The 17,683-nt window shown below is 40.8% G+C and overlaps 1 protein-coding gene across 2 annotated transcripts; it reads right to left on the bottom strand.

The window, feature by feature from the left end:
• Positions 1-1,672: 1,672 nt before the first annotated feature.
• PAK1IP1 (PAK1 interacting protein 1) lies at positions 1,673-14,537 on the bottom strand. Of its 2 annotated transcripts, XM_066377012.1 has the most exons (11): positions 14,415-14,537; positions 14,132-14,339; positions 11,484-11,649; positions 7,479-7,599; positions 7,329-7,403; positions 6,452-6,504; positions 5,489-5,634; positions 5,298-5,395; positions 3,175-3,274; positions 2,340-2,463; positions 1,673-2,199 (listed from the first exon to the last, which is right to left on the bottom strand). In XM_066377012.1, the coding sequence occupies exons 2-11, from the start codon at positions 14,213-14,215 to the stop codon at positions 2,000-2,002; spliced, it is 1,167 nt and encodes a 388-aa protein (XP_066233109.1). In that variant the 5' UTR covers positions 14,216-14,339; positions 14,415-14,537; the 3' UTR covers positions 1,673-1,999. The 2 variants fall into 2 exon arrangements, with proteins under 2 accessions (XP_066233109.1, XP_066233110.1); XM_066377013.1 differs by lacking the exon at positions 14,415-14,537 and having other exon boundaries at positions 1,674-2,199; positions 11,484-11,646; positions 14,132-14,336.
• Between the last annotated feature and the right edge of the window lie 3,146 nt (positions 14,538-17,683).

Genomic DNA, 17,683 nt, shown 5'->3' with positions numbered 1-17,683 from the left:
ATAATGCTTGCTTACTTAGGATATATAAGGACCTAGCTGTAAGTGCCAGGCGCGATTCCCGTTTGTAGCTCCTTGTGGGTATGGTGTCTCCGGACATCTGGGAATTCGCCCCTGCGCAGGTTAAACTGGCCAATAAAGAAACATCTATACTCCTGAAAGTCTCCAATGTCTGTTCTCGTACCCGGTGCATGCTACATATAGCAGTTTCACTCAGAATTGCCAAAACTTGAAAGCAACCTCAAGATGTCCTCCATTAGGTGAATGGTAAACTGTGAGATGGAGGAAACTTAAATGTCTACTATGAAATAAAAGAAGCCAATTTGAAAAGGCTACAACAGTGGATGGTTCTAACTGTGTGACATTATGGAGAAAGCAAAACTATGGAGACATAAAGATCAATGATTATCCCAGGTGAAAAAGATGAATAGGCAGAACAGTTGTTTTAGGTCAGTGAATAGTCTGTAAACTTTAAGATGTCATTACGTCCTTGTCCACACCCATAGAATGTACACCAAGATCAACTTACATGTCAAATGGGTTTATCATTTTGTAAAAAATGTACCTTTCTTGTGAATGATGCTGATAATGGTGGGGGCTATGCATGTGTGGAGACAGGGATATTGGAAAATTTTATAACTCTAAAACCGCTCTTAAGAAAATAGTCTTAAAAACACAAAACCAAACCTATCTTTATCTTTGTTTATAGACCTGAATTAACAAAGACGTAGACTTCAATGTCAGACACACAGTCTACATTATTTCTTTTTTTTTTTTTTTTTACAGAGACAGAGAGTCAGAGAGAGGGATAGGTAGGGACAGACAGGAACGGAGAGAAATGAGAAGCATCAATCATTAGTTTTTCGTTGCGACACGTTAGTTGTTCATTGATTGCTTTCTCATGTGCCTTGACCCGGGGGCTACAGCAGACCGAGTAACCCCTTGCTCAAACCAGCGACCTTGGATCCAAGCTGGTGAGCTTTTGCTCAAACCAGATGAACCTGCGCTCAAGTTGGCGCCTGGTCAGGCTACATGATTTCCTTTTATGTAGTGAGTGGCATCTCCAGTGTCCAAGTGTCAGATACTTTACTTTGCCAAATCTGGAGGGATTCCTCTGGTGGCCTCAGGTATTTGACATCTGCCCAGCTAACTAAAATCTATACATCCCCTATGAATGTGTCTTGAAAACATCCAGTAATCTAAGAAGAAAGTATTACAATATAATCAACAGGCAGAATTTAAAACTACCTGTTGGATCAGCTAAGTGAATTTTTGATGGCCTGAAAGTGTGTGTGTGTGTGGGGGGGGTAATGGAAATGTCATTTTCCTGCTCTTAAATTCTGTCCTTCACTGTTTGGAAACAAAATAGTTTAATGAAGTTTGGCAAATCCCCTAATAATCTTATGTATGTAAACCCTAATCTTAAACATATGCTTTATACATTCATGTTTTATATATGACTGTCATTTTAACCTTGCCCTAACATCCTGGGATGAAAATATTTTTATACTTTTCCAACGAAAACCTTCATTTTATACCAAAATAAACAAAATCTCCATTAAAATTACTAGAACCATTTGAAGCTCAAGTAAGGAAGTTTTTTTCATTCTTCCCCCATTAAGAACAATGTGAAAAACAACTCTACCTCTGGTAAAGAATGTGTTCAAGACTTTGTATTATCTTAAATGACATTATTTTGAGAAAGATCTTTATTTGCTTTACACACAGTAGAAATTATATTACACATTAACATAATATATATGATATATATTGTTCATTAAAATTTTTGCCATTAGAAAAAAATTTAAAAATAAAATTTTTGCCATTGTTTAAAAAAACCCCAAAAAACAAAGTGGTTTGGTGATTTTTTTTTTTTTTTTAAAGCTGTACATTTTCTCCAAAAGAGGAATTCCTAGGAATTTTTCCCTGGAGTGGAATAATTAGGTACATGATTCCATCTTAAGTTTTCTCTTAGAAGTTTGGGATTCACATGGAATTATTTCTATTCTCTTTTTTTCTTCTTCTTTCCCAACTTTTCTGCCATCTTCCTCTTCTTGGCTGACACCAGGCCACTTCCTTTTGTTGAATTCTTATTGATACCAGGTGAGCCCCATTCCTCCATGTCAGGTTTCAACTGCATTTCTTCTTCCCGAACTAGAACTCCAGATTTCTTCTTGATGCTTCTGGACTGTTCTTTACTTACTAGAATACAAGAGACAGTGCATTTACTATTGCTAATCCCCTTTGAAAAATATCACAGGCTGACAATAGAGTGAAGTTATCTGCATTGCCTTCACTTAAATAATTCAAGAGGTATTTTTTTAAATGACTATTTCATTTACCAGGAGAAGGCTCTGCAGCTGGGGGAAGGCTTTCTTTCGTGTCTGTCATGCTGTCCAGCCACACTCCTATACAGGTCAGCCTGGCATGAGTATTTATTTCACAGAGTAAAGATGGGGGAACTTTCTAAAACAAGCAAGAAAAAATCAGAACAACACAGAGAAATTTTAAAAATTATTATGTTTCCATAATAAACTCCTTAATTTAAAACACTGTTATTTTCCTGAGAATCCACTGTTTAGAAGAAATCTATTATTCAGATTCATGACTGGCTTGAATACATTGTTCACAGAGCTTATTTCTGACTATTCAGAAATTGTAAATTCACTAAGAAAAGGGACCATGCCTTGTTCATTTCTAACTCTGCATAAAGTAGGCACTTACCAAACCATTTTCGCAGAATAATAAACCAAGACTCTAGGAGAGGGAGACCATCAAAGGGAATTTTCCAATGATCTAGTTCAAGACTACTGTTGATTCCATAATTGATCAGGAATTTTCAAACTATTTTTTCTTTTTTTAGTAATGGCAATATTTTATCTAACAAAATTTTACAGGAAAAAAAGAAAAAGCAATCTACAGAGAATTATCACTATACAAAAAAGAAAAAAGCTGCACTTCTGGGACCCCGCCAGCTCAGACCCCAATGCCAACCCGAGGCAGCTTTGTGGAACCCTAACTTTACAATTATGACTATCAATCACTCCTGGAAGAGATTTTAAAAAGCTTATTTAAAGATCTCTATGACCCTTAAGAAAAATTCCCTCTCACTTAAGCCCAGGCATCTGAGAGTAAGACTTGCACGAAAGCGTATTCACAGTGTGCTAAGACACTGACCTTATCATCCTGGAGCTCCCACACTTTGATGAAACCATCACTCGACGCTGTGACAATAACACAATGCTCTGGAATTTCAAAACTGAGCATGTCTTTTACCCTGAAATAAAAATATTAACACCATGAAAGATCCTTTCTTCAAACAGTATGATACTGTTATTGGCTTCTACACACATTCTTCCTTTTTCAGTAACTAGTTTCACTTCCCATGAGTCACCAAGTCATTTTTCAGGGTCTAAATTCTAAGATAAAACTGTTAACTATTATCTTTTATGAAAAAATGATAACTATAAATAGGTTATCACAAAGAAAATAAAAAGTTAAAACAAAGCCCTCACCCCCAGAAACTACAAGTTCAGTACAGACAGAAATGTTAAGAAATGAATCAAGGCTTCCTCCCATATATCCATTCCCACCACTCTGGGGCCAGCACCCGTAGTCTAAGCTATGATCATTTTTCTCCTGCTTTGTGAAGTAGACTAACTGGCCTCTCTGCTTCCATTTCTGACTCCTAACAATTTTTAAAAATGCAAATCAAATCATGTTACTCCCAGGCTTAACATTCTACAAAGCTAGGATCTGCATTTGAGTAACAGGGAGAGGAGGAAGTGGGTAGGGATATTTATGAAGCAAGACTGACCATAAACTGACAACAGCTGAAGCTGGGTTGTGGGTCTACAAGGGCTGCTTCCTCAAACTGGTCTATCTGCCATGAAGTTTTTCCAAAAGAAGAAATAAACACAACAAAATCTACAAACATTTAACATAAAATCCAAACTCTGCACAATAGCCTACAGGGACGTTCTGCAGAACAGCCTGCAGGGACATGTACCATGTGGCTCACCCTGACCTAGTAACACAGATTTTCTATGTCGTCTTGAAATGCACCCAGCTCTTTCCTCCTTCAGAGCCAGTGCTCCTGTGGTTTTCTCCTTTTAGCACGCAGTAGTCTATCTCCCCTCCTCTCACTTATTAAAAAAAAAAAGTTCCTTTTTATCCATAAGGTCTCATTTCTCTTCCACTGTTCATCTTAACTAGGCCGTTATAGTGATTGCAGTATTCTGAGTATTTACAGAGAGAGGTTTCTTAAAACCTAACTATTTAGGCCTGACCTGTGGTGGTGCAATGGATAAAGCGTTGACCTGGAAATGCTGAGGTCGCCAGTTCGAAACCCTGGGCTTACCCAGTCAAGGCACATATGGGAGTTGATTCTTCCAGCTCCTTCCCCCTCCCCCCCCCTCTCTCTCTCCTCTCTAAAAATGAATAAATAAAATTAAAAAACAAAAACAAAAAAACAAAAACAAAAAAAACCCCTAACTATTTAGAAAATAACTAAGGCTTACTTAAGATGTAGAACATGCAAATGAAACATGTTAAAGTATCACCTTTCTCAAAATGACAGTAGAAAAAGCAGAGGCAGTCACTGGATCCCAGCTCCACTGGCTAAGAGTGGGATAACCTGGCAAAGCCACTTAACTATTTACTCTGAGACTCAGTGTCCACCCCTGGAAACATACACACAGGAAGAGGTAACAGAAGTCTGTAATGCTGTATTTCTTCTGCAGGAAGAACAAGCGAGATATAACGGGGGAAGAAGTGGACAAGCGGAAGGAAGTAAAAAGGCAAGAGTGGTCAGGGGCAACACTCAAGATTGTTTCCTTTTCTTTTCCCGTTCAAATATGGTTGATTTCAGGCCCTAATAAAATTATTGGAAAAGCACCATGTGTAAATGACTTGTCTCGAGGATTTCACTTTTGCATTTACTAAGGCCAAGACATTTCCACCATCCTCTTAAGACTCCAGACTCTATAATACATATCATATATATGCAGGTATGTCTAGCTCTGCAATTGTTCATAAAAAATGGATACCCCAGCTTGACCTGTGGTGGCACAGTAGAGAAAGTGTCAACCTGGAATGCTGAGGTCGTCAGTTAGAAACCCCAGGCTGGCTTGGTCAAGGCACATACAAGAAGCAACTATGAGTTGATGCTTCCTGTTCCTCCCTGCTCTCTCTCTAAAATCATTAATACACACACACACACATTCTGCCTTATGAAACTATTGCATATAACATTGAGACTATACACACACACACAATAAATTGGTGAACAAACCAACCACCTGTTTTCATGAGCTTTAAATTCACAGAGGCACGTTAATGAACCGATGTCACAAAACCTTACAACTTCTTCATCTCCGGCCACTGCAAGGACAGACTCCTATGAGAGAAAAACAACAATATCCAGAATGTCAAACGATTCTGACCATCACATACACACTAAAACTCCACCCCTTGATTTCTGTTCACTTACTGAAAGAAATGCAACAGAAGATACTCGCTTTTCATTTGCAATGCTGCCGCTAACAGATGCTGTGTCAAGATGGTAGACATCTATTTTATTCAGTACAACTACTATGTATTTCTCTCCTGTCGGGGACCATTCCACTATGTGAGCATCTGTAAGTTAAAACACAGAAAGAACCTTTTCATTTCATAAATAAAAAATAAAATGATGAGTAATAACAAAACAACATAGCAAATACTTATACAGCACGTTTTCACATCCCTTATGCTACCCTCAAACAACTTATAAACATATTTTGCAAGTTGAATTTTAGACAATAAACTAGGTTCAAAGAATCATTAAAGGTTACAGAGTTGGTAGTAATAAAGCCACAAGAATCCCAATCTAAAATGAAAAAGCGCCTGACCTGTGGTGGCGCAGTGGATAAAGCGTCAACCTGGAAATGCTGAGTTCGCTGGTTCGAAACCCTGGGCTTGCCTGGTCAAGGCACACATGGGAGTTGATGCTTCCAGCTCCTCCCCCCCTTCTCTCTCTGTCTCTCCTCTCTCTCTCTCTGTCTCTCCCTCTCCTCTCTAAAAAAAATTAATAATAAAAAAAATTAAAATGAAAAAGCAAAGTAAGCCAAAGTAGTGTTTTTCATTCACTGGTCCACAGACTGGTCCACCAGAAATTTCGTGCCCGTCCACAGAAGAGTTAACCACCCAGATGTCACGTGAAGATCACTGACCCAATGATCTTAGTTGAATTCACTTATGCTCAGGAAGATTTCTGCCTTAGCGGTCCCCAAAATGATCCTATTTTCACTGGTCCCCAAGTGTAAAAAGATAGAAAGCCACTGAAAAGCATCTGCTTTCATAGGTAACCAACATCATGCAGGCAAATAAATGCATTATGTGCATGCACTCGTGTATATAAATATTCATATTCCATCAAGTTACCAACAGATACATTCCAAACAAGTATACTCACTTTGTTTTATATTTTTTATGAATGCTGATCTTCCTTCTACAAGATTCCATGTTCTGTAAAACAAGAAACTCATGGCATGACACTAACGTTTACTAGGTATAAAGGTATAAATCAGGGGTCAGGAACCTTTTTGGCTGAGAGAACCATGAACGCCACATATTTTAAAATGTAATTCTGTAAGAGCCATACAATGACCCGTGTACGTTACGTATTATCCAATAAAAATTTGGTGGTGTCCCGGAGGACAGCTGTGATTGGCTCCAGCTACCTGCAACCATGAACATGAGCAGCAGGAAATGAATGGATTATAATATATGAGAATGTTTTATATTTTTAATATTATTTTTATTAAAGATTTGTCTGTGAGCCAGATGCAGTCATCAAAAGAGCCACATCTGGCTCGCGAACCATCGGTTCCTGACCCCTGGTCTAAATGAAGACTTCTCATATAACAAGTTACTAAATATATGGCTATTCAGAAGAACAACCATCTTTCCTATAGCAATATAAGAAATATTATCAAGATTAACTCATTAAAGGGGTATTCCCATATCCCTTTGACATATTTAATATATATTCAAAAGGTTTTACTTCTGAAAACATTTCTTTTTCAGACCATGCACCTCTTCATGGCTTACACTGACTATGTGCCTGAATGGAGTTTGAATCCTCAACCTCAGCATGTTGGGACAATGCTCTAACGACCAACTAAGCCACCCCGCCGGGGACTAAAGCATGACATTTTTTTCCTACCATTGTGCAAAGGTTCACTAGCTTTCAATCTTTCCTTGTATCACAATATTTTTGGGATTCCTGTTGTACTTGAGGAACAAAAACCAAAACTAAATAAAGATGCTCTTATGCATTAATGACCTACCTCAATGTCTTATCTGTACCCACAGACAGCGCCAACTTGCCAGATGGGTGAATAGAAAGAAAGGTCACGTATCCTCTAAAAGAAAACCAACAGTTAGCCCCCAACTTGACCGGCACCTGGAGATTGCCAACAAGAAAGGGCAGGACTCACCTGTGTGCCTTAATCGACTTTAGGCACTCCCATTTCTTTGCATCCCAGACACAAATGAGTCCATCTTCCGCCCCACTGATTAAGTGCCTGTTACCATGAAATTTCAGGCAAGTTATTGTGCCTACAGGAAATTAATATTCAAAATTAATATTCTGAATGCAACATCCATTTCTGATTTGAAGGCTATGTTGTGGTAAGTAAGACATCCAATGTAAGTATTACTGAGTGAAAAATTAATTTTTTAATATAGTAGTTTCAAGCCTATGTAAATATTTTCAGCAAAGTTTCTCTAGTTGCAGTTATAGATTTGAACTGATCAGTTTACTTTCTTATAATTTTTTTTGTGTGTGTGTGACAGAGACAGTCAGAGAGAGGGACAGACAGGAAGAAACAGAGAGATGAGAAGCATCAATTCTTCGTTGCAACACCTTAGTTGTTCATTGATTGCTTTCTCATATGTGCCTTGACTGTGGGGCTACAGCAGACTGAGTAACCCCTTGCTTGAGCCAGTAATCTTGGGTTCAAGTTGGTCAATCTTGCTCAAACCAGATGAGCCTGTGCTCAAGCTGGTGACCTCGGGGTCTTGAACCTGGGTCCTCTGCATCCCAGTCCGACGCTCTATCCACTGCCTACCACCTGGTCAGCCCAGACTAGTTCACTTTCTTGCTCAACATTCCCATAATCAAAATTTAGGAGATAGTAAGATTGAGAAATCCAACAAAACCAAACCAGCTAACAGCTAACCAGGAAGAAAAGGCTGAGATGCACTGCCACAACTTCTACTTCCTAAACAGCTACCCAATCATCCACAGTTCAATTACCATTCCAGAGATGTTTTTTGATTTGACCTCTACATAGTTCTCATTCACTGTCATCAGAACTTAAAATGTTACTCTTCCCTCTATCTCCTTCCCAGAGTTCAAATATTAATAGGCTGAAGGGAGGTGAGTTGATGGAAGAACCTAGCATTCCTCTAGCTCCCAAAAGCTATTCTTACACGTTTGCCCACAAGTAAAATTCCCTATCCTCTGAAGCTGTGTCAGTCAGCTTAACTGCACTATAAGGTCAGGGGGCAGCGAACACTGCCTGCAGGCCATATCTGGTCTTCATTTATAAAGGCACTGTTACCAGAACACGGCCTTACTCATTCAGTTACAAGACACCTATGGCTGCTTTAGCACTACAACGGCAGGGGTGAGTGATCCTAACAGAGACCACATAGCCACAAAACTGAAATATTTTGGTTACAAAATATTAAATATTTTATCATTTACAGACGAAGAGTGTAAACCCCCGTGTCTCTTTGTTCATCTGCACACCTCCTGGTCAACCCTTTACATTGCCCTCCATAAATGAAAGCGCCTGAAGTCTTTGATGAACAACTTTATATCACCACCCCGCTGCCCACACGGACACTACGTGGGCTTCCACACCGCCTCCTCGCAAAGTGGGAGGCTTCAGCTGGCTTTGCCCATGTTTTCCTGTTTCCCTCCTATCCCACTGCTTACCCTGGGTATTCTGCTTTCCCACATCCTCCCCTCCTTCTACCCATGACTCCATCTGCTCCATAGAAAAGAGCTTATCTGTTACCAACTAAGAGAAACCAGAATTTATATGAGGAATAAAGGAAATCAGGGGCCCCACTTCATTCACCCCCCCACCCAAACTCCTTCTAAGTCCTTTTCTTATTGTTGAACACCTGTACAAATGGATTTGGAAAGACCAGTTTTGTTCAAATGACCTCTTTGAAGCTTTCCTTATATAAATTGGGATTTGAAGACAGAAAAGAAATGCATATTGAAATGACTCAAAGCCTAGTATCTGCTGGAAACCAAGACATTTGACAGAGCAGCTAAAGATCACCCAATAAGACCACCCAATAAGACCATCCAAATTTACTGCTAGCCACCAATGCTTAGGGTGGAGCTTCTGAAATGTACACTGCTCACAAAAATGAGGGGATATTTTATAGCGTCATATTCATTTAGAAATATCCCCTCATTTTTGTGAGCAGTATATAAAGACAGGATAGGAAAAAGGGTACCTGTCTTATTTGCCTTTAATTGAAGGAAACCAACTTCCTTGGGTGAGTTTCCCTAAACCCAGTATATAACTGATTCTACTAATTTGAGTTCTTCCTTCCCATTTCCTCTTTTCTTAAATACATGTTTCACCCCTCCTTCTTTGTCTCCTAGAAAAACACAATGAAACAGCTATAATGTTCAACACTGAGGAAAAAATGATCTGTTCAGTCCTTCTATTTCTTGATCCTGCCATTATCCTGGGCAACTGTACCATCTGTGCAGAAAAGCCAACCATGACCTGAGAATCCCTCTTTCTTGACTTCCTCAAGTCCAGTGACCTGTGCCTTCTCTGTATTTTAGCCCCTCACCCTCACAGCCTAGGCACTGTTACCATCCAGAGCTGTTCCACATAGAACTCCTGAACTCTAAAACTCTATCTCTGGCTACAATCTCACATCTTTCCAGCCCTTTCGTGCCTTCCATCACTCTTTCTTTTCCTTTCCTTCATTTTTTAAAATGTTTATTTTATTGATTTTAGAGAGGTAGGGAGAGAGCAGAAGAGAGACAAGAACATCTGTTCCCGTATGTACCCTGACCAGGGATCAAACCGGCAACCTCTGTGCTTCAGGATGATGCTCTAACCAACCAAGCTATCAGGCCAAGGCTCTGCCTGCCTTCTTATTTCAGAGATCTGTAGACCCTTTATAACCCTTCTCTAGGCTGAAACCAAAACTATTCTTTCACCAAACTCAATTCCCCTTTAATTTAATCATCCTATTGTGCACACCAAGTAACTTTTCTTGCTCTACAGAAATGTCTGCAGCTTACTGCAAACTGACGTTATTGAACCCATAGCCTCTAAATCAATTGGGTGGCTCTCCTCAGTCCTCTGGCTTGTTCTCAGTCAGCATCTCTTTCATGTCCTGTCAGCACTTTCCTCAAACCCAGGCTGGTCGATTCTTCCCTCCCTTCCATTCAAACCCTAACCTCCTCCTCTCAAGGACCACTAAGATCCAGCAACCCCATCCTTCATTTCCACTTTCTAGCAATACTAAACTGCTACGGTTCACCATGCACACCAGTGATTAAAAACGTGGGCTCTAGAGCGACCTAGGTTCAACTTCCAGTTCCACACTGCTTTGTGGCCTTAGGCAAGTCATGTAACATCCTTGAACCAAGGTTTTCTCTTCTATAAACTGAAAATACAATTTTACTTTTTTGGGGGGCACATTGCTGGGTATCAGCTACTTCTTCACAAGAGTCAGCTGTCAATACGCTGGTGCTGCTTGTGCTCCTCATGCTGCCCACTCTGCCGGAATGCCCTCTTCCTGTTTGCAAATTTCACCCGCCTAACCACTGATTTCTCTTTTAAAGTAATTCAGACGTCATTTTAAGAAAGTCTTCAGCCTGACCTGTGGTGGCGCAGTGGATAAAGCATCAATCTGGAACTCTGAGGTCTCCAGTTCGAAACCTTGGGCTTGCCTGGTCAAGGCACATATGGATGTTGATGCTTCCTGCTCTTCCTTGTCTCTCTCTCTCTCTCCCTCTTTCTCTCGTCTCTAAAATGAATAAATAAAATCTTAAAGAAAAAGTGTTCAGTTAAAATTAATTTCCTCCACTTTCCTTCCAACCTGAGTTAAGTGCTTCCTTTCTGTCTCCCAAAACAGACTGAACAACTTAAGGACAAAGAACTAAATTTTTTTTCATTTCTGTATTTCCTAGCACAGAATCTGCTTAATGAACTGTGCAACTTAATTCCAATTATGAAGCAATAATACTTCAACGTTATCTTAAAGCAGGGGTCTCAAACTCGGGCCCACAGGCTGCATGCGGCCCGCCCACCAATTTTGTGCAGCCCGCAGACTGGCCCACAGACTAATCCACGAAGTTTGATTAGTCTGCGGGCCGCACAAAATTGGTGGGCGGGCCGGATGCGGCCCATGAGTTTGAGACTCCTGTCTTAAAGGATATAATTCCTCACCATTGTGATGTACTAGAGCCCCATGGTCTATCTTCTTTTTCATGTCATAAATGTGAATTGTTTCATCTTTGCTCCCAGTAACTACGAAACGACTATTTGTAGCCACTGCTGACAAGGAGGCCGTGTGGGCATGGTGAGTGAAGTCAGCCACGGGAGTCCATTTCTGCTGAAGAGAAAAAAATACAATGTCACCACTGTATCACAGTTTTCTAGAAACAGGTAACTCCGCAATACATAAAAAACTACCAATGTATCTTACAATAGAAGAAAAAAAACTATGCAATAACAGGTAGGTTAAAACAAAGAACCCAATGAATGAAGAAAGAAGGTAAAGCAAGAAGGTGGGATTGTGATGCTGAGTATCAAAATTCCAAAACAGTCACGAAGAACACACTACAGGGACTTGAAGTTCCCATCCAAATCCTTAACTCCTTCTTGCAGTTACTTATATGTGATGCTTGTATACTGTTCATTCATTCAAATGGTCAAGTTTGATTTGAATTTACTCATTCAAAAACTAAGTGACTACTATGTTTCTGGTGTCATTTTAGACAGCTAATACACAGCAGTGAACACATGAATTGAAAGTCCTTTTTCTAATGGAGCTGTCATTCCTGTGGGAGACAATGTCATAGAGAAAACTATGACAAGTCCTAGAGAGAAAATTAAACAGAATTAATAGTATGTTTTTATTAGTACCAAAATAAGCCATGGAGACTGACCAATGATGAGGTTTCAAGAACTTTACACTTACTGAATGTAATTTTTGGGCTGGATATGTGTGACTGGTTGAGCGCAAGGAATACACGCATACATCTCTCAAATGGAAGAAGATGCCTAAAGAATTAGTAAAACAAACCAAAATAGAAGAAAACCCACCAAATTTCTTTGAACACATTTATAATATATTATTGCAAATTAATTCTCTAATAACTAGAGCAACTGATAGTCCTTCTGTGAAGAAAAACCCAGGGAACCTCTTTTAAGTAAAGACACAACATTTGTGGCGGGCTACTGTGGTCATAAGTCCAAAAATAAGCTTTGCTCGTCCATATTAGAAAAGGAAATGTTGGTTATCTGGGCTAATGTCTGTCTAGATGTAGAAGCAATATTGGGTACTTGGTTAAGAGCTTAAAGTGTCGGCCCTGGCCAATGTGCTCAGTGGTAGGGTGTCGGCCCGGAGTGTGGATGTCCGAGTTCAATTCCCTGTCAGGGCACACAGATGTGAACATCTGGTTTTCTCCCCCTCCCCCCCTCTGGCAGCCAAGGCTCCATTGGAGCAAAGCTGGCCGGGGCACTGAGGATGGCTCTATGACCTCTGCCTCAGGCGCTAGAATGGCTCTGGTTGCAATCGAGCAACAGCCTAGATTGACAGAGCAACGCCCCCTGGTGGGCATGCCTGGTGGATCCCAGGCTGGCACATGCAGAAGTCTGTCTCTCTGCCTCCCCTGCTTCTCATTTAAGTAAAATACGAAAAAAAAAGAAAAAAAGACTTTAAAGTGTCAGAGACACCTAGGGATTTGAGTCCCAGATCTACCAAATATACTGTTCACCAAAATTAGGGAATATTTTATTGCTTCATATTCATTTTTGAAATATCCTCTAATTTTTGCAAGCAGTATTAGCTGTGTGGCCTTGAGCAGGTCACTTAACCTATCTCAATGTCAGGTTCTTCATCTGTGCCACGGGTATAACCGTAACTGCCTCAGAGGATTGCTGTGAAACTACATGTGTCCTCAACATGGTAAGCAACATTATTACACAGAGAACACAATCAGTAGCATCTAGCATCTTTTTTAAATATTGAAAACGTGTCATCTTTCAACCAAAGGCAGTTTAATAACCAGAGCAGAAACCAAAGTAAACAAAAACAGTCAAGTCAAATACTCCTAATTTTCTGGTAAATTCAAGACTGATACCTTGACTTCTCCTTTAAGAAACACTCAATGAAACAGGTTTTAAAGAGATACCTAGGATGGCTTAGGTACAGTTCTGGGCTACAAAATCTTACTTCTAGTCTTGTGTTTGTCCTCATTACCTGTTTCGTTATTGGCAATTTTCTTAACTTTTTCGTCATACGTCTATGAAAATACTGACACTTTGTTGTAATTTCTCTCCTTACATTTGCCTCCCAGTCCTCTGCCCGTTTTGTCGGGAACTACTCCAGCGCAGGATCCACACCTTTGGGTTCTCCGCACCTTTACCTTCACTGCAAGTCATGACCCGCCCCTCCCCAGTAAGGATCCAGTAATAATGAGTAGGTGTCATCCTGATCCAGCTCTAATATTTGGTGAAACTCCAGGACAGGAATTAGGTGGAAGAGCGAACACCTAAACTGGTTATCAATTTAGGGGAGCGACCCTTATATCCATCATCTACGACTCCTTTGCCCGTTCGTAGAAATGCTAGCTTACTTTGTGCACCGTGGTTAAAAAATGTCTACCGTGACAGACATTATCTCGTTTGATAAAATGCCTACTCCGTGTTTTAAAAAGCTTATTTACTGTTATATCTCTTAAACTTAATAATTTTTAAGAGATCAGACGGTGTGCTGACCCCCGGTTCTGCGTTTATGTCGGCCGAGTAGGAGCCAGACCGACCCTGCCCCGCCCACATCTCTGGCGGTCCCTAGCCGCGCCGGCTATTACCTCGTGGTCGTCGCTCGCCTTGGGCTGCAGCTGTACAGCGAACCCAAAAATGACCTGCTCATAGCAACCCGCAACTAGCTCCATTCGGCACGTGTCTCTTCTGTGAGCAACGCTCAGCGTCGGGGGCGGAGATTAAGACGGAAGGGGGGGGTCCTTCCTCCGTCGGTGCCCTAATGACGTCACGACCGCAGGACTGCCTTTTAGGTGCCTGTATCTGTGGAAAAGATCTTAGCGCTTGAAAATAACGCGAAATTTTCGAGCGGAATATAAGAAAGGACGCTACCTGAGGAAGATCTCATTGCTATGAAAATAAAAATTGGGGGTAAGCGGTCATCTTCTAGGAAGCTGTAAGCTTGGCGCGTCCGGGAGTGGCCGGGACATTCTCGACGGAAGCCCCTCATTTCCGTGACGTCAAGGAAGGGGCAGGGCAGTTTCCGGGGTGGTTCGCTTGTCTAACTCTGGGGTCCCATTGGCCGGTTGTGGCATATCCTGTAGAGGCTGGGGGACGTGTGGAAGAAAAGCGCAGTCATCCTGGCTGAGCATTCCGGAAGGAATTCTCATTGACTTTTACAGCCTCCCTAGCTTAGGTGCAAAGTCCAAAGTTAACAAAAGCAAGAGGGCCTTAATTTACGTATGTTTGAGGTCTTCCTGAGGTTTAGACTCGCGGATGTTTTAAGAGATGACATCTTAGCACAGACTTCCAATGGAGTAAATGATAGAATGTGTAATTCGCCTCATATACTGCAGGTTTACACGCAGCAGGCAGATAGCTGCACAGTCAAGGCCCATTTCTTCAAAATCCAGTTAGTGCTAATTCTGTAACACTTAAACCCTTTTGTTTCCAATAACATTTGTTCTCCAGTGTTCTGAATTGTTAGTACATATTTGCATTTAACTCGCGTTTGTTTTCATTGATGCTGGGTCTTATAGGAATTATTTCACTTGGTATGCTTTGGTTGACATTTTAGCACAAAGAAGGCCTTCTGCGCATTTTTGCGACTCAGATAAACACTTCCAGGGCACTGAAATGCTGTATTTAAATTAATTCTCAGTCTCTGAGAAACAGGTGTTGTCACTCACTGTTCTATATAGTAGTAACTCCTTTGCTTTGTGCGTTATCTATGTTAACAAAAAGAAATTATTTTATTCTAAATTATTTCCTATTTACTGTTTTTTTAAGTATTACCTCCCGAGAAGCACTGAGGTCAGAGGAATATAAGTTGCTTGAGTGGGTGTCCCCTAGTCATGGGACAAAGAATGAGTAAGTGGGACATTTCTTTGAAATTTCGTATTTTATCTTTTTTTTTCCTTTCTCTCCCTGAAGTGAGAAGCCAGCAGGCAGAGAGACAAAGAGATAGATTGGAGCATGCTCCCGCCCAGGAGCCACCCAGCATGCCCATCTGGGATGTTGCTCCATCGCAACCAGAGCCATTCTAGGACCTGAGGAGGAGGCCATGGAGCCATCCTCAGCGCCCAGGCCAACTTTGCTCCAGTGGAGCCTTGGCTGCGGGAGGGGAAGAGAGAGACAGAGAGAAAGGAGAGGAGGAAGGGTGGAGAAGCAGATGGGCGCTTCTCCTGTGTGCCCTGACCAGGAATTGAACCCAGGACTTCCACACTCTGGGCCGCCTCTCTACCACTGAACCAGCCAGCCATGGCTTGTATTCTATCTTAAAAAATACAACCTTTTGCATTTTATTCCATGACATACCTGTTTATTTTAATGTGAAAGTAATATTCTCGCATTCAAAAAGAAAAAACTTTGAATAAAAATTTTTTAAAATCTTGTGCTTTGTATATTCTGTTGCTTTTGGAATGTTCTGGGTTCCCTGCCTGTGAAGAATTAGTACTCACTTAATATTTTTAAAAATCAATTTTAACATATCACTGTAATAGGATAATTAGTATATTCTGCATCTATTACCAGATTGCCACACTTTGAGCTGCTTAAGTATGTGACACATTTTAGAGAAGAACCTTGTGGCTTGAAGTCTTGCTCCAGTCTTTTAGAATATACACTGCTCACAAAAATTAGGGATCAGGGAAAGTGCAGATACTGCAGTACTTTTAGCCTTTTGTATAGTGCATTTTCACCAATGAAATAAAAGTTGGTTTTGCTTCTTATTTGCATACTTGAACTTTCTTTGATTTGTCGTTTGCTTTTCTGATGTTCTTGTTTAATAAAAAAAAATTGAATGCTTCTTTAATTGCTTCATATTCATTTTGAAATATCCCCTAATTTTTTTAAGCAGTATACTTGGTTCTAGAATGAAAACCATAGTGTAAGCAACAAAAACATAACTCAAAGTGGTTTATTACTTTTTTTTTTTTCCTGTGAGGAGTTAGTGGAACCAATTACAGAGCTCAGACGACCTTAGTATCCAGTTCAGTTGTTTCTACTCTTAGGGAGTTCATGGATTGGTTTAGGGTTTTGAGCCCTGTAAAATTATATGCAAAATTGTGTATGAACATTGTTGGGTAAATAAATGTTTTTTAAGTTTGCTCCCTTGTATTTGGGCAGTGCCTTGTGTGTATAGTCTATAGAAGGCTGCGGGTGCTTGCCCTTAGGGTGGCAGATTGCAAATTGCAGATTGCCTTCCTGCTTGGGAGGGGCAGTTGTTTGCTATGGTTTGTTAGGGAAGGGCTTCCCCCCCCCCCCCCAGCCTGTATTGCTGAGGGAGCAGAGTCCAGAGGGTGAGTCTGGAGAATGAGTCCAGGTTGTGGAATGGGAGGCCCAGTCCTGGCTTGGGAGCCCTGATTTCTGCCTGGCCTGTTTGGCTGGGGAGTGCTGAGACTGATGGGGTCCTGAGATGGAAGAAAGGGAAGCGGTCTTCCCTGCCTGTTTGTTCATCCGCCGTTACAAGACTTTAAAAAATGGAATGGTCCACCATTTTCTGGCTCCACAGTTCCTTTACCATCTGCCCAAATCCAGTGAGAATCCACATGGCCATGGCATGGCCACTGGCCCTTACAAACATTTTTGGATAAGAGCACTGATAAAATTCTGTTCATTTTTCAAAAAGATTACGGCCTCATTAAGGTTAAAATACACTAAAGGAGTCTAAGGTTATAAATGTTGAAATGGGTCCAGAAAAGAAACTCTTTTAAAACCACACAGCTAAGTAACAGTAGCTGTAGTGCTGCTGCCTTTTCTATGTCCTTGGGCTTGAACATGCTCTTTAACAGAACAGTGGTTTTTCACTATCTGAAGAAAAACAGAATACAAAATCACATACCTATTCTACTGGATTCAAACTGAATGTACTTCCTCCAAAAGCCTCATTCCTTTTTCCAAACACAAGATGTGAGAAGCCATTTGTTGGGCAGATAAAATATATTATGTTCACTTTGTTAAAGATGGCGCTGCCCATGTGGAAGCCTGTCATCCAGGTGATAGTTAGTTGCCCTTCTTGCTTGGGATGGGCGTGATTATATTAATGTGTGTTGGGGGAGGACTTTCGCACCAAAAGGTTTTAAAAGGAAGAGAGATCACATTGTTCCAGGAGAAGAGTGATTACGTTCTAGGAGAAGCCCATGCTGTAGGAGAGCAGATAA

Source organism: Saccopteryx leptura, chromosome 3 (assembly GCF_036850995.1).
Source record: "Saccopteryx leptura isolate mSacLep1 chromosome 3, mSacLep1_pri_phased_curated, whole genome shotgun sequence".
Classification (NCBI taxonomy): Eukaryota; Metazoa; Chordata; class Mammalia; order Chiroptera; family Emballonuridae; genus Saccopteryx; species Saccopteryx leptura.
This window is presented reverse-complemented; position numbering and strand designations above follow the sequence as displayed.

Bases quoted from the DNA above. Each gene is read 5' to 3' on its own strand.
- PAK1IP1 (XM_066377012.1), bottom strand. From the start codon at position 14,215: ATGGAGCTAGTTGCGGGTTGCTATGAGCAGGTCATTTTTGGGTTCGCT. The intron at 7,600-11,483 runs GTGAGGAATTAT...AATTTCCTGTAG, and splicing joins GGCTCTAGTACATCACAATG to GCACAATAACTTGCCTGAAA. The intron at 5,635-6,451 runs GTGAGTATACTT...TTTAACTTACAG, and splicing joins CATAAAAAATATAAAACAAA to ATGCTCACATAGTGGAATGG.